The sequence below is a fragment of the Plasmodium falciparum genome, assembly GCF_000002765.6.
Source record: "Plasmodium falciparum 3D7 genome assembly, chromosome: 11".
Classification (NCBI taxonomy): Eukaryota; Apicomplexa; class Aconoidasida; order Haemosporida; family Plasmodiidae; genus Plasmodium; species Plasmodium falciparum.
The window spans coordinates 235,304-257,500 of record NC_037282.1 but is presented as its reverse complement, the minus strand read 5'-3'; the positions used below and the strand labels follow the sequence as shown (position 1 = coordinate 257,500).

General features: G+C 18.1%; 7 protein-coding genes across 7 annotated transcripts; 3 read left to right on the top strand and 4 right to left on the bottom strand.

Annotated features, from left to right (window-relative positions):
* Positions 1-359: 359 nt before the first annotated feature.
* PF3D7_1106000 (RuvB-like helicase 2) lies at positions 360-1,787 on the top strand (the record flags this gene model as incomplete). Its single annotated transcript, XM_001347711.1, has 1 exon — positions 360-1,787. One exon carries the CDS (start codon positions 360-362, stop codon positions 1,785-1,787), a length of 1,428 nt encoding a protein of 475 aa, XP_001347747.1.
* A 792-nt stretch (positions 1,788-2,579) lies between these two features.
* PF3D7_1105900 (conserved Plasmodium membrane protein, unknown function) lies at positions 2,580-2,978 on the bottom strand (the record flags this gene model as incomplete). Its single annotated transcript, XM_001347710.2, has 1 exon — positions 2,580-2,978. The coding sequence occupies one exon, from the start codon at positions 2,976-2,978 to the stop codon at positions 2,580-2,582; it is 399 nt and encodes a 132-aa protein (XP_001347746.2).
* Positions 2,979-4,628: 1,650 nt separating this feature from the next.
* PF3D7_1105800 (conserved Apicomplexan protein, unknown function) lies at positions 4,629-6,583 on the bottom strand (the record flags this gene model as incomplete). Its single annotated transcript, XM_001347709.2, has 9 exons — positions 4,629-4,671; positions 4,821-4,879; positions 5,020-5,120; positions 5,253-5,404; positions 5,562-5,604; positions 5,730-5,845; positions 5,992-6,101; positions 6,237-6,382; positions 6,553-6,583. The coding sequence occupies 9 exons, from the start codon at positions 6,581-6,583 to the stop codon at positions 4,629-4,631; spliced, it is 801 nt and encodes a 266-aa protein (XP_001347745.2).
* A 1,946-nt stretch (positions 6,584-8,529) lies between these two features.
* PF3D7_1105700 (uncharacterized protein) lies at positions 8,530-10,050 on the bottom strand (the record flags this gene model as incomplete). Its single annotated transcript, XM_001347708.1, has 1 exon — positions 8,530-10,050. The coding sequence occupies one exon, from the start codon at positions 10,048-10,050 to the stop codon at positions 8,530-8,532; it is 1,521 nt and encodes a 506-aa protein (XP_001347744.1).
* Positions 10,051-13,983: 3,933 nt separating this feature from the next.
* Positions 13,984-16,317, top strand: PF3D7_1105600 (translocon component PTEX88; the record flags this gene model as incomplete). The annotated part of the gene is made up of 1 exon (XM_001347707.2): positions 13,984-16,317. The coding sequence occupies one exon, from the start codon at positions 13,984-13,986 to the stop codon at positions 16,315-16,317; it is 2,334 nt and encodes a 777-aa protein (XP_001347743.2).
* Positions 16,318-16,887: 570 nt separating this feature from the next.
* On the bottom strand, positions 16,888-17,814 carry PF3D7_1105500 (centrin-4; the record flags this gene model as incomplete). Its single annotated transcript, XM_001347706.2, has 3 exons — positions 16,888-17,036; positions 17,346-17,390; positions 17,493-17,814. The coding sequence occupies 3 exons, from the start codon at positions 17,812-17,814 to the stop codon at positions 16,888-16,890; spliced, it is 516 nt and encodes a 171-aa protein (XP_001347742.2).
* A 2,589-nt stretch (positions 17,815-20,403) lies between these two features.
* PF3D7_1105400 (40S ribosomal protein S4, putative) lies at positions 20,404-21,904 on the top strand (the record flags this gene model as incomplete). Its single annotated transcript, XM_001347705.2, has 2 exons — positions 20,404-20,406; positions 21,122-21,904. The coding sequence occupies 2 exons, from the start codon at positions 20,404-20,406 to the stop codon at positions 21,902-21,904; spliced, it is 786 nt and encodes a 261-aa protein (XP_001347741.2).
* Between the last annotated feature and the right edge of the window lie 293 nt (positions 21,905-22,197).

Here is a 22,197-nt window from a genome sequence, read left to right as displayed (position 1 = left end):
TTTATCCATCCATATGTTATTTGTGACTTCATGTTAATTTAAATTTTTTTTTTTTTTTTTTTTATATTATTTTTCCTTTTTTGAAATGTTAATAATATTTGTTGAATTAAATATCATTTGATGATAATAATTTTTTGTAAAAGAAAGATTGTTTTAAAAAAAGTATAAAAATAATTATAAATATATATATATATATATATGAACATATATATAATAATTATTATATATCATATATCATATAATTTTATATTATATTATATTATATTATATTATATCTTATATTGACACATACTACATATGTGATTTATATATATATATATTATTTTATATTCGCCTTTGTGAAATAAAAATTACAAATAATGGAAATTAATATTTCGAATATAACAAATTCGAGTAATAATAAAAAGGAGAGAGTGAATATACACAGTCATATAAAAGGGTTAGGTGTTAATACAAATATATATCTTCATGAAAATGAGATAAGTTTAAGTGATGAGAAATATTCGATGTTTTTTGATAATAGTTGTGGATTAGTAGGTCAATTTAAAGCTAGAGAGGCTTCTTTATTTCTGGTTGATTTAATAAAACAAAAAAAATTAGCTGGTAAATGTATTTTATTAGCAGGACCAAGTGGTAGTGGTAAAAGTGCGCTAGCTATTGGTATAAGCAGAGAAATAAATAGAAAAATGCCTTTTGTTTTTTTATCAGGATCAGAGGTATATAGTAATGAAATAAAGAAAACAGAAGTTATTCTTGAAGCATTTAGAAAAAGTATACATATAAAAATTAAAGAAGAAAAATTAGTATACGAAGGAGAAGTTGTTGATATGGTTGTTGAAGAAAATGAATGTTTATATTCTTTAAATAAAGCAAAACAAATTAATGCAATTATAATAACTTTAAAAAGTGTTAAAGGATCTAAAACATTAAGATTAGCACCAAAAATACATGAACAAATAGCTAGAGAAAAAATTAAAATAGGTGATGTTATTTATATAGAAACAAATACTGGACATGTCAAAAGATTAGGAAGATGTAATGATTATGCAAAAGAATATGATATAGAATTTGATGAATATGTTTCCTTACCAAAAGGAGAAGTACATAAAAAAAAAGAAGTTGTTCAACAAATATCCCTACATGATATAGATTTAGCAAATGCAAACCCAACAGTTGGAGAAGATTTAGCATCTGTTTTAAATTCCTATTTAAGACCTAAAAAAACCGAAATTACTGAAAAATTAAGAGTAGAAATTAATAAAACTGTAAATAAATTTTTAGAATCCGGATTAGCAGAAATTATACCTGGTGTTTTATATATTGATGAAGCACATATGCTAGATATAGAATGTTTCTCATATCTTAATAGAGCAATCGAATCTCCTTTAGCACCTATTCTTATTATGGCAACAAACAGAGGTATATGTACAGTTAAAGGTACTGATAACATCGAACCTCATGGTATACCTGTAGATTTATTAGATAGACTTATTATTATTAAAACTTTTCCTTATACATTAAAAGAAATTGTACAAATATTAGCTCTTAGGGCACAAACAGAAAAAATCAATATTACTGAAGAAGGTATGAATTATCTAGCCAAAATCGGAATACAGTCATCTCTAAGATTTGCTATGTTATTATTAGAACCATCCAGAATTTTAGCTACCTTAGAAGGTAACACAATTATTGATATTAAACATATAGAACAAGCAGATGAATTATTTATGGATGCAAAAACATCTGCTCATCGTGTAGTAGATCAGTCGAATAAATTTGTTAACTGAACAAAATTACTACATTTATTATATCTGAACAAAATTACTACATTTATTATATCTGAACAAAATTAACAAAAAAAAAAAAAATCTAACACATATATAAATATATATATGTATGTATGTATGTATGTATGTATGTATGTATGTATGTATGTATGTATGTATGTATGTATGTATGTATGTATGTATGTATGTATGTATGTATGTATGTATGTATGTATGTATGTATGTATGTATGTATGTATGTATGTATGTATGTATGTATGTATATGTGCCTTTTATTTTTTTTTTATTAAACATTTTTGAAAGAATCTCCTTCACTCTTATCATACTCAATTTTTTGTGCCCCAATTTGTTATTATGCATATACATGTGTAAATATTTTTACTTATATGTTTATATTAGTTGTCTAATATATAAATATATATATATATATATATATATATATATATATTTATTTATTTATTTATTTTTAATTTTGAAACATTTTATCAAGTAGCCATTTTAATATTTCAACTGTTAAATTGTTTTTTTTTCTTGTGTTATTATTTTAATATTTATTTTATTTTAAAATTTAACTAGTCATAAAAATATATGAACAAATGAAATAAAATATGGTCAACATAATATACGAATAATATGAATTTTGAATATATATATGTGTATGTATGTATGTATAATTGAGTGCACAGAAAAAAAAAAGAAAAAAAAAAAAAAAAAAAAAAAATTACCATACATAATACGTATCATTATATATATATATATATATATATATATATATTTTTTTTTTTTTTTTTCTTACCATACATTTGCTAATTTAAAAGATAAAATTGATGTTAATAAAAATAAAGCTGAAGAACAGAATCCACTGGTCGTGCCCAGAATATATGGAAAACATTTATTTGTCGAAAAACGACAATTTCCTTCTACATTATATTTTGTTACCACAATATTAAATATGAGAGATGTTACAAAAATACATGCGGTACTTGTAGCATACGAAAGAAGAAAATCTCTTGAATTCTTTGTATTAGGTATTAAAAAGGCAAATATTGTATATATAGTAAATAAAAAACCGAAAAAAATATGGGAACCTAATATAAAATCGATATCATTCAGCATTACTGCTGTAACAAATAGTAAAATGGATGAAACTATTCCAAGTACAAAAGTGACATTGTTCTTATTTATTTCCATTTTATCGACAAAAATTGTTTAATTGTATATCGCTATAGCTTGAAGTTTATTAGTTGTTTTTGTTTTCGTGTATCATATCTGAAACGTTTGCACGTTTTAATATATTTATAAAAAAAAAAAAAATATGTATATATATATATATATATATATATTTCTATAATATTTATGTATTTTTTTTTTTTTTTTTTTTTTGTAATATATTTATAAGGTAACAAAATTATTTTAATAAAATGTCTAACATATATAAAAGTAATATATCAAAAACATTTAAACATTCTTATATTAAAATTAAGATGAATAAAATTTTATTGTACCACATTTTAATTTTTCTTTTTTTTTTTTCAATATAAAATTTGGAATATAGATATGTCTTAAAAATTATAATTATATTTATTTTATTCTTACACTTATTTATGTTTTTTAAGGAATTCGCCACACAAAACAATCAAATGATAGTTATCCTTATTTCTAACAAAAAGAAGAAGGATTATATTGTTTAACGGAAAAGTTAAAAATTATATTTTGTAGATTTTGTAACACACACATATATATACATATATCTAGATAGATATAATAGAATTAAATATTTTTATTTATACAATTGATACATGGTTATGAAATATATCAAGAAAATTTATACTCTTCATTTTTTGCATGAACAGTTCAGGTTTTTTTTTTTTTTTTTTTTTTTTTCATAATAATGTTTAAAATTTATAAGAAATTATATTTAGTTTTTAATACAGAATATAGTATAATACAACATGATAGAATTAAAAAAAATATATGTAGAAAGAATTTATTATTACAACCCTAACATGTTTGACTACTAATATAAAAAATATAATGAATAACCTGCTGGAAAAATATGTTCATAAATTATTCCTATTATATAGATAATTCTTTTTTTTATTTAATATTTTATATAGACAAGGGATTGAAAAATAAAACTTTAAAATAATAAATAACATATATAAAATATAACAAAAGTAAAAAAGAAAAAAGAAAAAAATTGTGAACCATAAATATATTATAATTATTATTTTGATCTATTATTAAATAGTTTATTTGTCTTTTATAAAATGAAAAAAAAAAAAAATAAAAAAAAAAAAATAAATTAAAATAAAATAAAATAAAAAAAAAAAAAAAAAAAATATAATATAATATAATATAATATAATATAATATAATATAATAATAAAAAAGGTTTAATTTTTTAAAGTTAGATTTAAATGGAATTATATATAAATTATTAATATATATAATAAAAATAAATCAATATATAATTAAAATTCAAAAATATTAAGTGTGTCAAAGAAAACAAATAAGATATTTATTATAAATACAAAAATATTTATGTATCTATTTATAAATATGAAATTTATAACATATAAATATGAACCTATTTTTTTCTTTTTTTTTTTTTACTCTTAAGAAAAAATTAAAATATATTGGTAGAGAGCTTTCTCATTTCAAAAAAAAAAAAAAAAAAAAATACACATAATATTATATATAAAAGGTATAAGATGGAAGTTGTTTTCAATTATTAGTGTTTATAATATAATTCATATATAATATATATTTTCTTTTCTTTTTTTATATATATTTAAATAAAATAAAAAAGAAAATATTCAATTATTTTATATATATAAATCTAATATGCTCCTTCTTTGTCGCACATAAATTTAAAATGATCCCTATAAAAAATAAAAACAATAAATAGTTAAGCAATTGATTTGTGTAGAAATATATATATATATATGTTTACATTTAATACATGATAAGAAAAAGGAAACAAAAATGATATTAATATAAAAATATATTCTATTCTTTTTATGATTTTTACCCCATAAATTTATTCATAATAGTTTGCATTTGTATATTGACACGAGCAAATTCCATATTCTATAAAAAAAAAAAAAAAAAATTAAATAATAATAATAAATAAAATAAGTATATTTACTATTACACATATATATATATATATATATATATATATATATATATATATATATATATTATCTTTTCCTTATTTTTGTTCTTACCGAAGTTAATGCATATTGTTGGTTAGCTATGGATGCTTCCACATCTTCTGACGTTAAGTTGAATTCTTCTTCTACTTTTGCACTTACGATTGATTGAATAACTAAATAAAACAAAAGATTATTACAAAAATGTGAATGCAAATATATAAATATACATATGTATATATATATACATATATATATTTTTTTTTTTTTTTCATTTATATATAATTAGTATGTTTCAATCAATTTACCTAGTGCTATTAATTTGGGGTCTAATTCATTCTTATTTGGTATTTTTTTAAATTCAGGGTCTATTTTATATAATTCATTTAACATAAAATGATGTATTTCAATAATTTTATCAACACTCAATGTTGCTGTTTCACTCATGTTGGAATAATAACTATAAAAAAAAAAAAAAAAAAAAAATTATACATATATATATATATATATATAAACATTTATGTTATATAATTTAAATGAACTCAAATAATTTTAATAATGAACAATATATCATTATTTGTAACATATATATATTTATGTTTATTTATTCTTTTTACTTTTCTTGAGATGACATTAGTTTTGAGACAGTCTCTTTAACCTCTGAAATAAGAATAATAAAAAGGGAAAGTTAAAAAAAAATTACATATATTTTAAAAGGAATTAAAGTAATAATTAAATAATAAATAAATAATAAATAATAAATATGAATCACTTAATTTTCAAACCTGGATCGAAGTGATAACTTTCAACGACTTTATCAAATTCTGGCATTTCGATTTGATATTTTCCTAATGGATCTATTGTATTGTAAGTTTTTGCAACATTGTAAACAGCCATAAAACTATAAAAAAAAAAAAAAAAAAAAAAAAAATATGAAAATTTGCCTGAACCGTTCATGCAAATAAATATAATCAATTTATGTAAAAATATATATAAATGTATATATATATATATATATATATATTAAATAATAATTTTTCATCATACTCATAATTATTATTTTTGGCAACTACTATAAGATCTTTAACAATATTTTTCATATCTGATTGTAACTTTAGCATTTCATTTAATAATTGAAGTAAATCTTCTCGAGTCATCTAATAAAAAAAAAAAAGAAAAAGGGAAAAGGATAAGTATTATAAAGGCATAAGATTTATATATTACAATTTTACAAAAGGACTAAATATACATATATATATATGTGTTAATATTTTAATTTTTTTTTTAAATACCGAATCTCCTTTTATAATTCTATTTGAGTCTTTGGATAGTTTATTGTCTTTTTTTTTTTTTTTATCATTTTCATCATCATTATCATCATGATTATCTTCGTCTTTCATTAACATATATGTTAAAGCAACAACTGCTGCTGCACCACCTATAATATAAATTAACATAAATAGGTGTATATATATATATATATATATATTAAGGATCATTAATACATAGAAAGATAGGAATATTTAAATTTCATTCGTATGTGTACATATTAAATTTTTATAAAAATTATGTTTACACTTTTCTATTTCTCTATATTTTGTTTAATACCTGCTAAACTTAATGCTTTTTTCCAGTTCATTATGATTTATTATTACTTTAATAATTTAACAAATTATAAGTATTTATATAATATTATTTGGTTAATATTTTTTTTGAATATTCTGTAGATGTAAAATGAAATAAAAAAAAAATATAAAATAGAAAAAAAAAATGTTCAAATGAATATATATATGTATATATTTATATATAAGCATATATACATCATTCATAAAATATATATATATATATATATATATATATATATATATTTATTTATTTATTTTTATCATTATATATATTATATTTATTTATTATTAATTACCCTATTATAATATTATTTCAACTAAACGTTTTTTTTTCTTATATATATTATATATGTTATGTTATTTATATTATAAATATATATATATATATATATGATAAACCAAAGAAAAAAAAAGAAAAAACAGTTGAATATAATAAAGTAAAATAAGATTATATAATTTTTTTTTTTTTTTCTTTTTCACAATATGAAAATTTTTTCTCTCCTTTATTTTTAATTTTATATTGTTTCTAGTTTAATAAAATATAATGTATATATTATATTGTTATTAAAAAGAAGAGGGGGTGGGGGAAAATAAAATAATAAAAAAAATAAAAATTACATATAAATTATCATAAAACTCTTAATTATAAAAAAAAAAAAAAAAAAAAAAAATATATATATATTCAAATACAAAAAATGTTAAGTTTAAAAATATAATATATTAATTTACCTATAATGTATTATTATACATAATAATAATGTTATTATATTATAATATATATATAAATATATATATATATATAAATAAATAATATATACATAATATGAATATATATTATTTACTTTTGTGAAAATTTGATTTACATATTTATAATATATATATTTATGTACATATTATAATCATTATATATTCATATACATATTATTTGTTTATATAATATAATAAATATTGTATTAATATATATATATATAAATATATATATAATGCAATTTTATTATAATGATATTATAATTAAAAATTTATATATATATATATATTTTTTTTTATGCATATTATTTAATTGTTGTAATTTTTTTTTTTTTTTTTTTTTTTTCTGTTCAAACAATAAAAAAAAGAAAAAAAAAAAATGTTATAATATATTTATTATGTTGATTAACAATAAATGTTTTAAAAATAAGAATTCATATTGAATAATAATAGTAATAATTCATTTTGAATACATTATATTGAATGTTATAATTGGGAGAAAACAAAGGAAAGAAAAAATAATTTTTGTTATATATAATTTTTTCAGCAATATAACATAAGTATAGCACAGAAAATTATGTGTAAAAAAAATAATGAAAAAAAAAAAATAATAATAATAATAAATATTATTTAATTGAATCATTCAATGTGTAACAATATAGCAAGTTATTTTGGAAATGTAAAAAAGGAAAATGAAACATAAACATATAAATTTAATATAATTTTATGTTTTTTTTGAATATTATTATATTCTAACTTTTATTTCTATAATACAATTACCTTCTGGAATTTTTTTTTATAATTCTTTATAGTTTTTTTTTTTTTTTTTTTTTATTGTTGTTGTTGTTTTCTTTTAAAATATAAGATTATTACAAATAAATGAAAATAAAACGATATATATATATATATATATATATATAACAAATTATATATGAATGAAAACAAAAAAGGATATATTTTGAAAAAAGAAAATTGTTTAATGATTAAGGAAAAAATTAAACTAAGTGTGTGTGATACAAAAGAATCACAATAAAATTAGGAGGGTGTGATATCTTTAATAAATATGGATATAAAATATATATATATATATATATATGAGAATAATATTATTGAACGAAAAAAAAAGAAAATAAAATAATACAACATATATAAATAAGCATAATATATATATATATATATATGTGTGTGTGTTTGTTCATTTTATTCGTTTTTGTTATCCCTTTATGACGGCTACGGGTTTCAAACGGAAACATTTATTAGATATACCTGCATCGTGACACGTTTGTACAACATCACAAACGTTTTTATACGATTCTGGTGCTTCTTCCATGATTAATTTTGGTGAAGCAACACGTATAGAGATATTTTGTTCTTTCAATTTATTAAGTACATCTAGATAGCTTAATGTATTTCTACTTTTATTTCTGCTTAATGCTCTACCAGCTCCATGGCATGTAGAACCAAATGTGGCTTGCATAGCTTTTTCATTTCCTGTTAATACATAAGAATAGGTGCCCATGGTACCTCCTATTAATATTGGTTGACCACAGTATTGATAATCAAGAGGAACTAGAGGATGGAAAGGTGGGAATGCTCTTGTGGATCCTTTTCTGTGTACTAATAATTTTTTAATTTTTCCATCTATATAATGTTCTTCTATTTTGGCTATATTATGTGAAACATCATATATAACATGCATATCAAGATCATCTGGTGATTGATTAAAAATTTTTGAAAATGCTTGTCTAGCTAAAAAAGTCATGGATGATCTATTAATCCATGCAAAATTACATGCAGAGCCCATAGCTTTTAAATAATTTTGTCCTTCTTTTGAGTGTATGGGTGTGCAAGCTAGTTGTTTATCGATCACATTAATTTTATATTTGTTCATACTTTTTTCCATATCTATTAATGCATCTGTGGCTATTTGATGTCCTAGGCCTCTACTTCCTGAATGAATCATAATACAAACTTGATTTTTTTTTTCAATACCCATTAATTTAGCACTTTTTTTGTCATATATTTGATCAACAATTTGTATTTCAGCATAATGATTTCCTGCACCTAATGTACCCATTTGTGTTATTCCTCTTTTCTTAGCCCTTATGGAAACAAAATTACTATCAGCATATAGACTTCTACCATTATCTTCACAATTTAATTTATCTTCGATCCATGAATATCCTTCTTTTACACACCAATCCATACCTAAGCATAAAGCATCATCTAAATTTTCTTGATTACATAAAATAAATCCTTGTGAACCTACACCTACAGGAATATGATTAAATAATAATTGTGTTAATTCTTCTTGTTTTGGTTTGATGTCTTCATAAAATAAATTCGTACGTATTAAACGAACACCACAATTTATATCGAATCCTACACCTCCTGGAGATACGATAGCTTTTTCATTATCCATATCAAATGCTGCAACATTTCCTATGGAAAATCCATAACCTGCATGTACATCTGGCAAAGCTATTGATGCTTTCACTATACCCGGTAATGTAGATACATTAGCAATCTGCATTACAGCAGGAAGAAATGTTGAATTCTTATTTAACTCATATGTTGCTATTTCTTCATCTAGTAAGGTTTTCAATTTCTCATTTACATAAATATGTCCTTCTACATTCATTTCATTAACTAAACCTTTTCTTATTTTATACAAATTCGTTTCGTTCGTTTTCTCGATATAGTTAGAAATAGGACGTTTCGGTATTCCCTTCATTGTGGCTGCGATAAAAAGGTAACAATATAAAACTAAAAATGAATAAATAATAAAAATATATACATACATACATACATACATACATACATACATAATACATACATATATACCTTTTAGTTTATTTTTTATTTTATGGTCGTAAGAGGCACTAATGTAAAATAAATAAATAAATAATAATAATAATAAAAAAAAAAAAATACATATATATATATATATATATATATATTTTTTTATTTATTTATATAATTCTTGTAGTCCTCTACAATTTTAATTATAACGTATTTCAAGTTTTATAAAGATTTATTTATAATTATAATTTCATATTATTATAATGGACCTTTTATATCATAATTATGCATCTTTATAAAACTCATAATATATGGTATTATATATATAATATATTTCTTTTTATGGTTAATAACTTTAAAGCATATAAAAATATTATATATATGTATATATATATATATATATATATATATATATTAATTATATATATATAATAATAATATTATTCTTAAAATATATTTTTTTCTTATGTACATTCCAATCTTTTATATTTTATTAAAAAAGGAAAAAAAAAAAAAAAAAATATCGGTTATACATTTAAATACATATAATATATATTTTTATTAAATAGCATAAAGAAGAACGAAAAAGATATAAAAAAAAAAAAAAAAAAATTCTTTTTCGTAAAAATAAAAATGTATTCCTCACATAATAATAATATTATAGGTAAAATAAAAATACCATTAGATGTTATAAAAAATATATTTATGGGACTTGATATAATTAAATTTGTATATTATATATATATTTTTTTTTTTTTACGTTAAATTATTTATTTATATTGAATGAGGTGTTATTATTATTAAATGGTAAACATAATTAAACGAATAAATAAATAAATAAATATATATATATATATATATATTTATATAATTATTTTTTTATTCCCATAGACGAAATGACAAAGACCTTTACCTGATAATTTGTTAAGGAGATATTACAATATATAATATATATTTATACATATATATATTTTTTTTTTTTTTTTATATAAAAAGAAAATAAGAAAGACTAATGAGGAAAGAGATTAACAAGAAAAAAAAAAAAATATATTAACATAAGAACATTCTTCTAAGCCTTTATATTTTAATATATCATTTTAATGTTTTTATTGTATATATAACCATTTTTATATTAAATGAAAAAAAAAAAAAAAAATATATATATATATATATATATATATATATATATATATATATATATTTATTTATTTATATTGCTCCTTATATAAAAATATTATTGTAATATTGTTGTGGATATTGTAAAGTGTGATAAGTATATGTATAAATATATATATATATTATATACTAACCATGTGAAACGATTTTATAACATTTGTTTTTTTTATATGTTTATAAATGTTGTTTTCCTTGGTTCTAATAATAAAATGTGATGTTTATATATATACTTTTAAGAAATTATTAATAAAGAAAAAAAAAAAAAAAAAAAAAAAAAAGAGAGAACAACCACATTATGGTGAAGTTTATTTCATTCATATATATATATATATATATATATATATAAAACTTCATACAATTATATATTTAGTGGGTTATATATAAATATATGTAACCTTTTTATTATTATTTTTCACTTTTATTCTTATATATATATATAACATATATAATATATAATGAATGAACATTTTACATTTATAAAATTGTCAAAAGGGAAGCATGGGATTTATTATGACGTTGATTTTTTTTCTATTTTTTTTTTTTATTATTATATATATATTTATTAAAATATAATAAATAAAAAATTATTGATTTATATATAAAATAAACATGCATTTGTATATGAATACCTTTCTAAAAAAATATTAAGGTTTTTTTATTCCATTATATAAATATAAATATATATATATATATATATATATATAATATTTATATTATTATAGGGAAAAAAAAAACTTTTTTTTAATTTTTTTTTTAAAAACTTGAGAAATATTTATTATTTTATTTTTATTATATATTATTATTCAAAAAAATATTATATGGTATAAAATATAATATATATATTTTATTATATGTACCAAAAAAAAAAAAAAAAAAAAAAAAAAAAATTTGATAACAACTTATTATATTCTTTATATATTATATATAATATATAATAAATAATAATAATTATTATTATATATACAAAGTTTTTTTTCTCTCGTTTGACATTTATAATATATATATATATATATATATATATATATATAATATAATAATGAATATTTTAAAAACATTATAATAATATATATAATAATATATATATTTAAAATATCTTTTATGTGGTTATATTTTTCTTATTAATATATATATGGGAAGATTTTTTTTTTTTTTTTTCTTCTATATTATATGGATATATGAGAACAACAACAAAAAAAAAATTTTTCTTTTTATATTAGGAGATAGAAAAAGAGAAGCTTTTTACTATATATAATGCATATATTAATTATAATATATGTATATAATAATATATAGTGATAACAATGTTATAAAAAAATATATTTTATTAATATATTTGTAATATATATATAATATTATATATATATTTTATATATATATATTTAATTTATACCGCGCTCCTTTTCTTGTTTCTTATTATATTAATTCTTAAAACAAAATAATAAATTTATTAATATAGATGTAATGTATAAATAAATAAATATATATATATATATATATATATATATATATTATATATATATAATATAATTTATGTTAATTTTTATATGCCCCATATTTTATATTATATATGAATTGAGAAAAAACATTCATATATTAATAATAAATAATATAATTATATATATATATATTTATATATATTTATATATATACATTATTATTATTTTATATAGAAATATAGAAAATAAATTTTATTTTTATGATATTAATTAATAGAAGCGAAAAATAAGATTTTATATTGTTTTTTTTCAATTATTTTTTATACCTTTTTTTTTTTTTTTTATTTTTTATTTTATTCTATTTCATATTTATTACAATAATATATATATATATATATATATATAGATATATTTATATATTTATTTAATATTTATTTAATATTTATATATATTTTTTAATATTTATTTTTAAGATTTATAATTTATATATATATATATATATATAGATATATTTATATTTATATATTTATTTAATATTTATTTAATATTTATATATATTTTTTAATATTTATTTTTAAGATTTATAATTTATATATATATATATATAAGATTTTTTGTTCCCTTTTTTTTTAAATGTCACATATATATATAATATATATCATAAATTTATTTATTTATTTATTTTATATGTAAATTAATTTTTTTAGGGTTTATATTTTATGTATACAAATTAATAATAATTTGAATATATATATTTATTTTTTTTTCACTTATAAATAAATATATATTAATAATTTATTTATACATTTTATTTATTTTAATTTTTTTTTTTTTTTTTTTGTATCTATATAGAATATAAACATATTAATTTATTTATATATATATATGTATATATAATAATTTAATATATTGGAAGTGTATGCTTATATTTATATAAAAACACACTTATATGCTTTGTCATTTATGTGCTTGTAAAATATGTTTCTTTATATATATATATATATATATATATCAACATTTTATAACATATGATTAAATAAATAAATATATATATATATATATATATATATATACATTACATATATATTATATATATATATATACATTACATATATATTATATATATATATATACATTACATATATATTATATATATATATATATATGTGTAACGTTTTGATTTTGTAAAAGAGGAATTTTTTTTAATAAAAAATATAGACAGAGTGAATAAAAAAAAATTTGTGTTATACAGAATGATTTACCAATACATTTTTGTATTATGTATACTATTGGTGCATGTGGGTCAGTGCATGTATAAAATAAAACAGTCGGGTGATATATTATTATCTAGTCAGCATAATAGTTTAATGAATGTTAAGGTAGTTGGTAAAGACAATTCGTTTAATTTAGAATTAAATAATATGATTAAATTTCCGACAAATTGTATTCCTTTTAGTACCATTGATTATAATAATAAGAAAGGTAAGAAGCCTATATATTATATAAAACATGAATTTAAGAATTTGATATTTTTATATAAAAATAATGTGAATATTATGCAGATGGTTTTCCCAGACAGATTATATATGGTAGGTATAGCAGCAAATAATGGTTTGTTATTAACTTTAACGGATGTCGATATTTATAGAATCGATACTAAAAAAAAGAAAGTTTTATTATCAAGAATTAAACCTGGAAAATATGCACATATATTAAATAATAGAGAATTATTTTATACTGGTGTTATCGGAGATAGTGTTTTAAATAAATTTTTTGTAACAGCAGCTATAAGAAATAATTATTATATTTTACATATGGAATATAATGAAGAAAATGAAAGTATAGAGATATTAAATGTGATCGATAAAGTCAATGGTCAATATTTAAGAGTATTAAACGATATTAGTATTGTAGGAGATGTATTATATATAACAGAAAATGCTGAGAATATTGTGCAGATCATTATTAACAGAGAAAAGAATACCATTCAGGAAAAAAATATTTATACATTTAATAATAATGATAAAATTGTAGGTATAAGCGCATCTAGACATACTCTTTATAATAATAACAACGATATGGTAGATAAATATGTTAACCATAATATGAAAGATAATCAAAACAAACCAGCTGATAATATGAATGATTTGAGTAATAATACGATGATAATAACGGTTGATTATATTTTAGTAAATTCAAAAAAAATGTTTAAAGAAAAACCATCATCTGAGGGTTGTTTATATTTATTAAAAATAACAAAAGATAGTGTTGAGAAGTACACAATCGTTGATCTTTTTAGTAAGGATATTAATTCATTTTATTTTACTATATATGATGCGCATATTTCTCTTGACGATGATTATAAGAAGAGTGGTATAGTAGAAGCTTTACATAAACAGAAGAGAAAGTTTTTAAATTTTGATATACCAAATGATGAAGATGAACCAACTAATAATATTAACAGCAATGAAAATAATAAAAACCAAAATAACAATAACAACAACATTAATGTTGTTAAGATTGTTTGGACCAATTATTATAATTGTACAATCAATAAAGGTATTGTAGATTTACGTAATGTTAAGATTGACGAAGATAGCAAGGAGAAAAAATTACCTTTTGTTAATGTAACCAATCAATTTAGCCTAGCCCCACATATAGGTGCTTCTAGCTATTGTTCAAGAAAGGAGAAAATATTTAATGATATATGTTATTATGATAACAGAAATAATTATGTTAGTTTATTAAACAAATCAGAAGAATATAATCTAAGATATCAAGGAAATTTTGTTTTTGATGGTTATAGAATCTATTTAGGTTTTGATTATAAATCATTCCAAGATACACATATTATAACCTATCCTATAAATAATATGTTATATGTTTATATGACCAAAGGATTTGTAACCATAAACTTACCACAACCATATGGTATATCCATAGATTCGAAGAGTAGTACCAATAATCAAATAGTCGTATATATAACAGGAAACGATGAACAACATAATTATGTTAATAAATGTGTTATTAAAAAAGTAGAAAAGGCATATGATTGTTTTGTAGTACATAAAAAGAAAAAAGAAGCCAATGAACTCTTTCAATATATCTCACATATATCATATGGTGATAATGAAGAAAAGTTATCAACATATATTTATGTAACAAATAATAAAAAAACCATATATAAATTAACTAAACAAGAAAATAAATGGAATTTCGAAAAATGGTTTAATCTAGATAATCCATCTATAAGGGTAGGACCTATATCAACATCGGTTAATTATTTCTATGTACAAAGAAATGTATTAGAAGACCTAATAAAAAAATACCCAGATTCAGCATTGTTATCGAAATTTATAAATGTTAATGAACAAGATCTACATATAACAGAAGATGGTTATATATTCTTAACCTTATTCCATACGGTTATATTCACTTCAAACAATGATGCATATGGTAACGATAGTGGATCAACAATACATTTTTACACATCTATCTTGAAGGAAAAATTTTATCAATCCTTTGGTGTCGACAGTATAATATACAACATCGAAAATGATTCCAAGTTTAGTTATTACTTAAGTTAAGCTTGCCAGGAAAAATATAGCACTCAAATGTGTAATATGTAGATAAATCAATAAATAAATAAATAAATATATATATATATATATATATATTATATTATATTATTTTTTTTTGTTTTGAAACGGTTAGACGCCCGGGCTTCAATTAGACGAAAATGTACATATGTATATATTTTTATATGTATATATGTTTATATGTACATATGTTTATATGTTTATATTTTTGAAAATATATATTTTGTTTATATTTTCTTTGAAATTTACATATGTCATTTATAATTAAATATTTTTTAAAAATTAATTTTTTTTTTTTTTTTTTGAAATATTTATAAAGTTTTTGTTATCTTTCCTGACTTGTCTAATTGTATAAATATATATATATATATATATATTTATTTATTTATTTATTTATTTATTATTTATATTTACTTTTTTATTTTATTTTTTTTTTTTTTTTTGTTGTTTTAAAAAAGAATAAATTAAAATATATAATAGTATTATATGTATTTGAACTTTTGACAAGTTAAAAAAAAAATAAATATAATTAATAATTAGATTGATTACTTGTTATCTTTATGAATCTGAATCAACATCACTTAATGGGTCATTTTTCCATGAGCATAAAAGTACTTTTTTGAATTCATTTTTATCAATAACTTTGTCATTATTTTTGTCAGCAAAATGTATCATGTTGTTAAGTTCGGTGTCGCTAATATTTTCACCTAACAAGACAAAAGGAAATAAAATATACATATGGATAAATGGATAAATATATAAATGGATAAATATATAAATGGATAAATGGATAAATGGATAAATGGATAAATATATAAATGGATAAATGGATAAATATATAAATGGATAAATATATAAATGGATAAATATATAAATGTATAAATGTACAAATGTACATGTATTTATTTATTTGTGTGTTAATAATATCAATATATATATATATATATATATATATATATATATATATATATATATATTTTATTGTATTTTATTTTTTTTTTTTTTTCCATAGATACCTATATCTGTGCATACTTTTCTTAAGGCTTGTAGTGTTATTTTACCTGACAATAAAAATAATGATAAAATTGAAAAGTTTAACATAAATAATATAAATATATATGAACATTTGTTATATATTATTATATTTCCATATTTATTATAACCTGTATCGTTTGGATCAAATAATGAAAACATTTGATCCATTTCATCATCATTATATCTTGTATGTAAATATTTTGTAGCTATGTCAAAAAACTCATCAAAATTTAATTTTTCATCAATATCTTTTTTTATATCCAAAAAAATGTTTTTCACTTGTTCTTTTTTAAAATTTAAACCTAATGATTTTAAAGCAAAGTAAAATTCTCGAATATCTATGTAACCACATTTGTTTGTATCGAATAATGAAAAGCATTCATAAAGTTCTTTCTCAACATCTTCATTAATGGATATATTTATGTTATCCTTAATTAACATTGTGTTCATATTTATTTACCCATAGCATGTAAATAAAATAATAAAATAATAAAATAATAAAAATTTGTTACATTTATATGTACACATATATATAATATATATATACGTGTGTATTCACCAATAAAAATAATGCTTACTAAAAATAAATATATATATATTTAAGGTGACGTGAAATAAAAAATTAAATATGAGGGAACACACACATGATATATAAATTCACCTTATATTTGTAACATTTTTTGAAAAAATAAACAAAAAAGGCAATATCTTTTGAATACATACATATATATATATATATTATATATATTATATATATATTATATTTGCTTTTTTTTTTTTTTTTTTTTTATTTTCCTTTGGATTTATTATTTTAAATAAATATGTAAAATATTTATGTACATGTTTAACCTTTCTTTACACAATGTAAAATTTGTACACTAGTGGAAAAAAATAATCAACATGAAAAAAAAAAAAAAAAAAAAAAAAAAAAAAAAAAAAATTATGAAACAAATAAATAAATATATATATATATATATATATTAAGACATAAAAGAAATATTACAAATGTATATTTTCATTGCGAAAAATTAAGAACAGAGCGATATTATTTTAAAATATTTTTTCCTTTCAACTAATAAACAAAAAAAATAATATATATCAAATATTATACCCCTATTTTATTGTGTGTATGTTTTTTTTTTTTTTTTTTTTTTTCCCTTTTTAAAAAACATTTTATATATTATTAATTATTTATATGAATAAAAAAAGAACAGTTCAATATATTTATTATACAACAACAAAAAAAAAAAAAAAAAAAATATATATATATATATATATATATATTTTTATTCCCTCTTTTATGTCTTATAATTATTATACAGCTGTGAGAAATACCTTTTACATTTAATCTTAATTTTTCTCGCAACAACAGAGCTTTATTTTTTATATTCATAAGAAGAGAACATTATAATAAAATAGATTATTATATTATATTATATAACATAACATTTTATACCTATGAATAGGAAAAAGTACTAAACCTTTATATATATAACCTTAAAAAATTTCTCAAAGGAATATAAAATATGCTTTATTCCATATATATATATATATATATATATATATATTTAATTTTTCTTTTACTTGTCCCTTTACATTTTTGTGTTATTTTTTTTTTTTTCAATTAGTATAAACTTTTATATAATAATAAAAAATATATATAATATATAATACAAAAATATTAATATACATACATAATAAGAAGAACATTATATTATGAAGAAATAAATATAATGAAATAAAATAAATAAACAAACAAATAAATATATTCAATATTTAATTATTTTTTATAAGCATTTAATTCATTAAATTTTATTTAAAAAAAAAAAAAAGAAAATAATAAAAAAATATATTATATATAAATATAATTTTTCAATTACTATAAAAATATATTCATATTATATATATATATATATATCATTATATTTTTATAGTATGAGAAGTGATTTAAGTGTATTGGAGAACCCTCTGCCTGCTACATATCTATACTAATATATTAAATAAACATATAAAACTTTAAAAAATGTAATTGCATATATTTATAATAATATTTTATTATGTTGAATTATATATATATATATATATTTATGCATTAGAAATAAAAGAATGATATTTAAATATCAAAAAAAAAAAAAAAATGAAAAAAACATGAAGGGTTTTTTTTTTCTCAAATATGATATTTATAAAACCTAATATATATAAATAAGTATAGATTTTGTTGGTATATATATAACATATATATTTAAATTAAAAACGTGTATACATATATATATATATATATAATGTTTTTTTAAGGGGTAGAGATAATATTGTTAACAAAACAATTTATACATATACATATACAATGTAATATAATATATATATTATATATATATTAATTCTTTATATTCATTTTATACGTATATTTATTTACATATATAATAAAATATATTATAATAAATAATATAATAATAATGTATCTAATATTTTTTACATAATACAAAATTTAATATATAATATTTTATATCTTGGGCCCATATTTTATAAATAAAAAATATGTAATCTCAATAATTATATATAATAATATATTTATACATACATATATAAATATGTTCTTTTATTTATTATATAAGGAAAAAAAAAAATATAATATATATATAAAATATAATATTATATATGTAATATCGTTTATATATTAATATATATATATATATATATATAAGAATAGTTTCATATATAATTTTTCATTTTAATAAATAAGAAAAAAAAAAAATTATTATGAAGAATAAAAAAAACAAGTTAAAAATAATTAATGTTCCATCCTTAATTTTATAAATTTTTTTTTTCTTTTTTTATAATATATTGAGAATTATAATAATACAAATATAATAATATATATATATATTTTATATATATTTTTTTTATTTTTTTTATGAAATAAATATATTTTATAAAGAAAAAAAAAAAAAAAAACCTTAAGGAATATTATTTCCAAAAAGAATTTGAAGAAAACGTAGAAATAAGAACCTCAACAACTTTTTTATAAATCTTTATAAAAAAATGGTAATTATAAAAATAAGAAATATAAGAAAAATAAGAATGTTATATAATATTTAAATAATAATAAAATAAAATAAAAATGAAGATTATATATTCATAATATATGTTTTATATAAGTATAAATAATTATTATATTACTTCTATTATATAATTTTATATGTTACATATAATATATATATATATATTTTTTTTTTATGTGCTTATGCTTAAATAAGTGTAATCTTAATGGATTTTATAAATATTAATTATATATACATATATATATATATATATATATATATATATATATATATTTATACATTTATATATTTATAAGTATTATGGTCCTACATTTGTATGTTCCTTATATATATAATATGGATTCTTAATTTTTACATAACATTGATATGCATAGCTCTACATTATTTGTTGTATATAAAAGGAAGCAGTTATTCTTATATTATATTTACATATTTACATAATGTATGTTATATATATATAAAACTATGAATATGCTGTTTTCTTTTTTTGACCATAATTTGGGCGTTTTTTTTTTTTTTTTTTTTTTTTTTTAAATGGCTATATGATTTGTTTACGTTGTTTTTTTTTACCTGACTTTGCAATAATTTTTTTTTTTTTTCTCCTGAATGTGCAAGAAATATTGTTAAATGGCTACCTAATGTATAAAAAATATACATATATATATATATGTTTTTTTTTTTTTTTTTTATTATTTTAGGGTAAAGGTATTAAAAAACACTTAAAAAGGGTGAATGCCCCCTCCCACTGGATGTTGAATAAAATGGGTGGTCAATATGCCCCCAAGACGAGCAGTGGACCACATAAATTACTTGAGAGTATTCCTTTAGTAATATTGTTAAGAAATCGTTTGAAGTATGCCTTAACTTTTGATGAAGTAAAGATGATATTAATTCAGAAGATTGTGAAAGTTGACAATAAGGTAAGAACTGATTGTACATTTCCAGTTGGTTTGATGGATGTGATTCACATAACAAAATCGAATGAATATTTCCGTCTTTTATATGACATTAAGGGAAGGTTTGTACCACATAGAATAACAAATGAGGAGAGTAAATATAAATTATGCAAGGTAAAAAAAATATTATTAAGGAAAGGAAGATTATCAATAGCTGTAACTCATGATGGTAGGAGTATACCTTATATCCATCCAGATGTCAAAGTAAATGACACCGTACGTTTGGATTTAGAAACAGGAAAGGTATTAGAGCACTTAAAATTTCAAGTTGGAAGTTTGGTTATGGTAACAGCTGGACACAGTGTTGGAAGAGTTGGTGTTATTTCATCCATAGATAAAAATATGGGAACATATGATATTATTCATGTGAAAGATTCGAGAAATAAAGTATTTGCTACAAGATTGAGTAATGTTTTTGTTATTGGAGATAACACAAAACCATATATTAGTTTACCAAGAGAAAAGGGTATAAAATTGGACATTATTGAAGAAAGAAGAAATAGATTAAAGGCTTTAAATAATTAAAATGTATATATATATATATATAAATATATACATCATGTACATGCTTACATAATAAAATATATATATATATATATATATATATTATATTATATATATGTATGTATATATTTATTAGTAGGGGAAAAAAAAAAAAAAAAAAAAAAAATTATATCCAAATGAAATATTGTTATATATAATATGTTACACATAATAATATATACATATCCTTATATTATTCGTGTTACATTATTTTAGACCCGTTGATCATATTTGAACAAAGAAATATATAATGTTATGATGGAAGAGTATAACAT